This window comes from Epinephelus fuscoguttatus, linkage group LG4 (assembly GCF_011397635.1).
Source record: "Epinephelus fuscoguttatus linkage group LG4, E.fuscoguttatus.final_Chr_v1".
Lineage (NCBI taxonomy): Eukaryota > Metazoa > Chordata > Actinopteri > Perciformes > Serranidae > Epinephelus > Epinephelus fuscoguttatus.
In genome coordinates, this window is record NC_064755.1 from 36,314,059 (window position 1) to 36,322,261 (window position 8,203).

The 8,203-nt window shown below is 44.0% G+C and overlaps 1 protein-coding gene across 1 annotated transcript; it reads left to right on the forward strand.

Annotated features, from left to right (window-relative positions):
- The first annotated feature begins 6,266 nt into the window (after positions 1–6,266).
- Positions 6,267–7,547, forward strand: LOC125887282 (dispanin subfamily A member 2b-like). Its single transcript, XM_049573981.1, has 2 exons — positions 6,267–6,524; positions 7,150–7,547. The coding sequence occupies exons 1-2, from the start codon at positions 6,312–6,314 to the stop codon at positions 7,300–7,302; spliced, it is 366 nt and encodes a 121-aa protein (XP_049429938.1). The 5' UTR covers positions 6,267–6,311; the 3' UTR covers positions 7,303–7,547.
- The last annotated feature ends 656 nt before the right edge of the window (positions 7,548–8,203 follow it).

The following is an 8,203-nucleotide window of genomic DNA, read 5'->3' on the forward strand; positions in this document are numbered from 1 at the left end:
GGTTGTCTGTGTGTTAAGCTCCTTAAATCAGACGTATCTCACCAGGGGTCTTACACATTTTTCATTTCAAACTTGAATACTTCAACCCCCTGAAAGAGGTTCTTAAGAGATTTTCAGACCATATTTGACATCTGACTACAAACAGTTAGTGGTTATCAGGTAAATACCGTAAAACTCGGAATATAAGTCGCACTGGCATATAAGTCGCAGTCTATTTTTTAAGGTCTCAAACAGGGAAAACAAGGTTTTATATTACTATTTGTTAATAAAAATGTTATACAAGTTATTCCTACACTGTTTCCCTTTATTTTTAATTTGAAACACATTCAAAACACAATAACCTCTTAAGCAGCTTTGGTTACTTTTCAGATTGCAATTTTCCAAACAACCTCTTCAGGAAATAAAATTACGGTATAACAACATCTGAGCCATAAAAATGAGTTTAAATTAACGTTAAACTTCTTTTTTCTTTTTTAAGAAGACAGCATTACAGTACCTTATTACAGTGTGGGCTGTAACTATACATGCTTACTCAAATCCCAAAAATGAATGAGTTTAAATTACTACGTAGCGCCATCTTGTGGGTCAAATTACCTATGTCAGCATTTACCTTCGTCTATAGGTCGCACCGGTCTATAACCCGCACCCAACTTTTTAGATGAAAAAAAAGGGAAAAAAAGTGCGACTTATACACCAAGTTTTACAGTAAATGCTTTGGAAATCTAGAATCAGAAACAGAAATACTTATCAATTGCCGTGATGAAACTGTGATTCGTTATAACTGTGACAGGCTACCTGCATGGTCAGCACATGCCCACTACTGCAACTAATCCAACTAACATTCACATTACATTCTGTATATCTGTGCATTCCAGTATGCCAGAAAAAGATTTAGTATGTCCCTACACATAATCTGTTAAATGCAGTATGCCAAAAATACCAGGATGTTCTACTACATCCGGTCTGATTTTGTAGTATACAAGTCCAACTCACAAACTTCTGTGCAGCGACATCCACTGACCCACAAACAGATGATGGCTTGACAGCTGACTGACAGCTGTCAGAAGTCACAGTGATGGAAGACAGCGCATTCAAGTAACTGATGACCAGTAGAATGGTAATAACAGGAATACTGATTGTTTCAGTAATCATAAATATTACAAACAATAGGACATAACTATAAAAACAACTGACAGATCTGCAGATGTAATTTCACTGTCATAAATATCATATGTTTGAATCTACAATCTGTGCAGTTATAACTTCAAACGACACACATTGCAAAGTAACAACAGCAGAGCTCTGCGGGTCGATCTCAGTCTCTGGAGAACTCAGTGAGTGACGTTTGTTTTCTCTCCAAAGTAACAGATATAAAAGCAAAAGGGTCAAAGTTCAGGGCGTAATGTTATGAGACAGTAGGCTCGTTTGAGATGAACTGTGCCTCACCTGGAGAGTGGACGACATCAGGCGGCTGCAGCAGGAGGTGGTGTCAAAAAGCTGCGGTCAAGTTGTGCAGTTTCCAGCAGCCTTCAGTCTGTACAGGAAGTCACAGAAAACATTCACATCCTGTTAGATCTGATGTTGATTTATTAGAATATTGTCAGACTCATATGTAAGTTTGTTCTCAGTCTCAAATTGTTTTAATTATCATAGATTAATTTATGTAATTTATGTTCATGGTTCAACCTCAATTTGACATCATGCACATCATAACATCATATTACTTTGCTGCTGCAGTTTGACCTGTCCTGTCAACTACACAGGCTAAATAAAATGTGTCTGACTAGTATTAAATATTTTCAGAGGAAAAAAATACAAGACAACAGCTTATATAAAGATCAGTCAGATCCAGTCAGGGCTTCACATCTGTACAGATGTTATTTCAAGAATCCTCACATCCCACTGACCACAAGTCTCTGTGATGGTAAATACTTCAATAATTAAAACAGTCCAATGTTAATATACAGTAGACTCTGTATAGTTTGATGAATGTATTCAGTCTCTGACTAAGAAACGTCACCATCAGTAACATGTTTTCTGTGAACAGAATAAACTTTCAAATCAGACAAATAAATCTCTAAAAATTCAACAAAAATGAAAAGTTTATCTAAAACGTCATATTGTTGAGTCAAGTCTAAATCTGGAAATTATTAGATCAGGTGAGAGCCAGGCGTTTCCCATCATGCCCTGCGGACACCCTGCTCTCGTGAGATTATCACTGTCCACTTTTGTATGACATCAGAGCAAATCGGGATGTAATTGGACATAAAACTAACTGGCATACAGTGTGTGCTGATCGCCGGTGATCGAATGTGCGCAGGCCTGCAGCTACTATATATACTAAAAGTATGCGATTCGGAACGTACCAATTGATGTGATGCTGTTGCCAAATAATTTCCAGAAGATTGTAGCTAGGTACTTTAGCTGATACAAGTCAACAAATGGTCCATCTCTGTAGTAATATGGCAAGGTGTTTTAACATTTAATAGCTAGACTGGATATCCATTACTGATATCTGCAACATAATTTTGCCTAGTCAAAACTCTTATACAAGATATCTGTAATTAGATTTTGACTAGTCAAAACTCTAATTTAAGATATCTCTAATTCCAGTTTGAGATATCTACAATTTAATTTTGACTAGTCATAATTCAAGTTCAAGATATCTTTAATTATCGTCAATTGAAGATATCTACATGGTCCTTTTTAGATATCTTGAATTGAGTTTCAGATAGTCAGAAGTTGTAGATATCTTGAACTTGAATTATGACTAGTCAAAATTAAATTGTAGATATCTTAAACTGGAATAATAGATATCTCCAATTCAGCTGCAGATATCCGCAACTACACTGGAGATATCTATAATGAGAAACCCCATACACATGAATGAACCCCATACACATGAATGGCAAAAGTAAAGAGTTTTGAGTAGTCAAAATCTAATTACAGATATCTGTAAATGTAGTTTTGACTAGTCAGAATGACTAGTCAAAATAGATATCTTCAATTAAAATTCATACTAGTAACAATGACATTACGACTAGTCAAAATGGTGTTGTTGATATCTATAATGGTAATTTCGGATAGTCAAACTTAGCGATTAAATGTTAAAACGGCTTGCCATAAGTAGTAATGCCCATTCGGTCACATGTCATACTTCCTGCCTCATATTCAGCGACATCAACACGCTCTGGCCTGCACTCTGTCGCACAGTGGTAGAGATTTTGGCTGTGCTGGCTGCCTGCTCCAAACACTGTGAAAAACACTCTGCTTTGATCAGTTTATTTCTAATATTTCACAATTTTATATTTTAGAAACCAGATTAGGGCAACAGTCTTTTAACACAAATATTTTTCCACACTATTCTTTTTTTTTTCTCCTCCGAGAACAATCACCTTATCGTGGTGGAGGAGTTTGAGTGCCCTAATGACCCTAGGAGCTATGCTGTCGGGTGCATTTTGGGTTTCCCATGACAGATTGGTTCTGGGCGAAGGGTCAGACGAAGAACGATTCAAAAGACCCTTCATGATGGACAAAAGCAAGGACACGTGTACCTGGCCCGGAGGGTTACTGGGGCCCCGCCCTGGAGCCAGGCCTGGGGTTGGGACCCATGGGCGAGCGCCTGGTGGCCAGGCCTTCGCCCATGGGGTCCGGCCGGGCCCAGCCCGAACCGGCTCCATGGGCTTGTCCCCCTGCAGGCCCACCACCCGCAGAGGGATCCAGAAGGGATCGGTGCTATGTGGATTGGGCGGTAGACCAAGGTGGGGGCCTTGGCGGTCCGATCCTCGGGTACAGAAGTTGGCTCATGGGACGTGGAATGTCACCTCTCTGGCGGGGAAGGAGCCGGAGCATGTGGAAGAGGTTGAGTGCTATCAGCTAGATATAGTCAGCCTCACCTCGACACATAGTTCCGGCTCTGGAACCCAAGTCCTTGAACAACAGTTCAGAGTACCCGCACTTTTTGGAATCCCTGGGATGGGTGCTGGACAGTGCCCCAACCGGGGACTCCATTGTTCTGCCGGGGGACTTCAACGCTCACGTGGGCAATGACAGCAGGACCTGGAGGGGCGTGATTGGGAGGAATGGCCTCCCCGATCTGAACCCAAATGGTATTCAGTTATTGGACTTCTGTGCGGGTCGCAGTTTGGCCATAACTAACACTATGTTCAAACATAAGGATGTCCATCGGTGCACGTGGCATCAGGACAGCCTAGGTCGCAGGTCAATGATTGACTTTGTAGTCATATCATTTGACCTGCAGCCATATGTTCTGGACACTCGGGTGAAGAGAGGAGCAGAGCTGTCAACTGATCACCACCTGGTGGTGAGTTGGATCAGATGGCAGGGGAGGACGCCGCGCAGACCTGGCAGGCCCAAATGAACAGTGAAGGTCTGCTGGGAACACCTGGCAGAAGAACCTGTCCAGATGATCTTCAACTCCCACCTCTGGGAGAGCTTCGACCGTGTGGCCGCAAGGCAGCTGGGGCCAGACGCGGCGGTAATCCCTGAACCCGCTGGTGGATGCTAGAGATGAAGGGAGCCGTCAGACTGAAGAAGGAGGCGGGCCAAGCAGAGCACAGCAGTGGCAGTCATGGAGGCAAAAATTTGGGCGTGGGAGGAGTTCGGTGAGGCCATGGAGAAAGACTATCGAACAGCTCCAAAGAGGTTCTGGCAAACCATTCGGCGCCTCGGGGGGGAAGGCGGCAACTTGCTCACACTGTTTACAGTGGGGGCGGGGAGCTGCTGACGTCAACTGGGGACATTGTTAGGTGGTGGAAGGAGGAAGGAGCTCCTCAATCCCACCAACACATTTTCCAGTGAGGAAACAGAGCCGGGGGTCTCGGGGGCGGGTCGTCCAATTTCTGGGGCAGAAGTCGCTGAGGTAGTGAAGCAACTCTGAGGCGGCGGAGCCCCGGGGGTGGATGAGATTCGCCCTGGATATCTCAAGGCTCTGGATGTTGTAGGGCTGTCCTGGCTGACACGCTTCTGCAACATTGCGTGGACATCGGGGGCAGTGCCTCTGGAGTGGCAGACCGGGATGGTGGTACCCATTTTCAAGAAAGGGGACCAGAGGGTGTGTTCCAACTACAGGGGGATCACACTCCTCAGCCTACCCGGTAACGTCTACTCCAGGGTGCTGGAGAAGAGGGTCCGGTCAATAGTTGAACCTCAGATTGAGGAGGAGCAATGTGGTTTTCATCCCGGACACGGAACCGTGGACCAGCTCTTTACCCTCGCCAGGGTGCTGGAGGGGGCATGGGAGTTTGCCTAACCAGTCCACATGTGTTTTGTGGATTTGGAGAAGGCTTACGACCGTGTCCCCAGGGGCATCCTGTGGGGGGTGCTCTGGGAGTATGGGGTTGGTGGCCCCTTGCTGAGGGCCATCCAGTCCCTGTACCGAAGGAGCATGAGTCTGGTTTGCGTGGCCGGCAGTAAGTTGGACCTGTTCCTGGTGAGGGTTGGACTCTGCCAGGGCTGCCCTGTGTCACCAGTTCTGTTCATAACTTTCATGAACAGAATTTCTAGGCGCAGGTGGTTGCCCACTCCAGGTCGGGGGGGAGGTCCTTCCTCAGGTGGAGGAGTTTAAGTATCTCGGGATCTTGTTCACGAGTGAGGGTAGCATGGAGCGGGAGATTGACAGGCGGATTGGGGCGGCATCAGCAGTGATGCAGGCGCTTAACCGGTCTGTTGTGGTGAAAAGGGAGCTTAGCCAAAAAGCGAAGCTCTCGATTTACCGGTCGATATATGTTCCAACCCTCACCTATGGTCACGAGCTCTGGGTAGTGACCGAAAGAACGAGTTCGCGAGTACAAGCGGCCAAAATGAGTTTTCCTCCGCAGGGTGGCTGGGCTCAGCCTTAGGGATAGGGTGAGGAGCTGGGACACCCTACAGTACACTATCACCCCTTGAGAAAAACACAGCCTAATTTCTACATTTCCTTTTAAAACAGGCCAGTGGTGACTTCATGTCTGGTTGCTCTTCTTTAGCAGGTGATTGGGTTTTTTACACAATAGTTGAGGAACATTTAAAGGACTGTTGTTGATGAACAGAATTTACTGCATTTTACATTATACCTGTAAACTCTTCAGAACTTTAAGAAAGCAAAAGGTCATGCACTGTATGTTCTTTACTGAAGCAACAGCCAACACAAGTGTGTTGCATTTACCTCACTGGCTTTCGGAGGAGAAAAAAAAAGCTTTCATGTGTTAACCCCCAAAGGCTTTAAAAAAAAACAAACAACCCACACTTACAGAGACAGATGAGATCCTTCCTGCAGCCCCTCACTTCAAACTACAGTTGAGCAGACAGCGATGAATCCAGCAGGTTACACGCCTGAGGCTGTTCCATTGCAGGGGGGGTATGATGGGCGCCCTGGACAGCCTGGAGAACAGTCAGTGGTTCAGCACACCACTGTGAACGTCACCACTGAACCCCCCAAGGACGACATCATCTGGTCCCTCTACAGCTTTGTCTACTCAAACTACTGCTGCCTTGGACTGGCGGCTCTCATCTTCTCCATCAAGGTGAGTTTCATTCATGAGGAATTTTCTCTCACTGCCTATTAAAGAATATTGGAAGAAGAAAGAGTTTAAGCCAAATCTTGCATCTCAAAAAGCAGATTTTAAAAAGAAGAGACAGGGTTAGAGGGGAAAAAAGAAGGCTTTACTGAGTTTTTCTGACTAAGACACAGACCTCACTTAGACCATGACAAGAATCATTCAGAGGACGGGCAGTTGGGGGACGAGGAATATTCATCTCTCAGATTTTAGATATTATAAGGCTTAAAAATTACAATTAAACTATTGAAAAATCAAAATACAAAGAAGGGAAAAAATAATGAATAAATAAGATAAAACAAAGACAACAGAGACTTAAATGCTTTACAAACTTTATTTTCATTTATTTTCATGTCCACTTCAGAACCAGGAATACAACAATTATTCAATAACTACATTGAGGAAAATAGAGAATGGATGGAAATGATTGAAAGAAAGTCATTTGTAACAAAGATACAGCAAACAAGAATGAAAAGCTTTTGCAGGAGTTCATGAGATCATCCTGATGCTCAGTGGTAGCAGTTTAAGTTCCCTTGAGGTTGAGCATATCTATGAATCCACATTTAAAATCAATGTGCTTTGGTCCTTCCAGGCCAGAGACCGGAAGGTGGTTGGAGATCTGGAGGGTGCCCGACACTACGGCTCCACTGCCCGCTGTCTCAACATCTGGGCCACAGCCCTGGGTTGCGCCCTGGTCGTCATGATAATCATCCTCTTCATTGTACAGACAGTCTTTGCTTATTGAACACATTTTTTTTCCTTTTTTATACCTTTTTACATGTATTCTCAAACTAAAATGATGCACATTTTTATTAGTGTAACAAAAGTCTTAAAGGGAACTCATCCGTGTCTCCTTAAATGATTACAATTTGTAATCAGTTACGCCTAATGTTATTACATTCTGATTTTCCTGTCTACAAGGCCTGTGTTTCAACAACTCTTATAAAACCAGAGCAGTTTTATCTGTCAATAAAGGTGTCTGCTTCATAACCGGTCACTGCGTTAATTTGTAACTGATGGTGATTTCAAGCTAAAGAATGTCTCCACCAGAAGTGGAAACGGGGAGCTGGTGTCTTATTTTCTGATCTCACACTGAAAAGATGTGGTTTGACCCAGTGTTATAAACAATGCAAAAGCAAAATAGTGTTTCTCAATCTGTATGAATAAGAGCAGTGTATTGAGCCTATAGCACCCCAAAGAACAATGCACACTCTATCTGTAAAATTCACTGTATGATGACTGAAACTGAAATTTGTGGTGGTGCAGTTGTTAGCATTGTCGCCTCACAGCAAGAGCCTTCCTGGTTTGAACCACCCTGCGTTCAAACCAGGAACCTGTTTGAACCCAGGGTGGGGAAGCCCATCTGTGCAGAGATGGCATGTTCTCCCCGTGTCAGCGTGGGTTTTTTCCGGGTACTCCGACCTGGATCTGAACCAACTGCAGTCACATGACACATTGTTTGGGTTAAACATGAGCATGTTACAGTCCTGGAGGATTATTAATGTGCACCTCCTGCTGGTCCACTTCTAAATGCTGCCGTGAGAACACAAACAAACTCTAGGCAATTATACAACTTTGTAACAAAATGAGTCCCCGATTCAGACCAAAGCAAGACAACTCGAGGTCTAAAAGCATGTTTACTTTGC

Excerpts from the sequence above, each read along its gene's own strand:
- LOC125887282 (XM_049573981.1), top strand. The coding sequence starts at position 6,312 with ATGAATCCAGCAGGTTACACGCCTGAGGCTGTTCCATTGCAGGGGGGG. Across the intron at positions 6,525-7,149 it reads CTCTCATCTTCTCCATCAAG|GCCAGAGACCGGAAGGTGGT; the intron begins GTGAGTTTCATT and ends TGGTCCTTCCAG.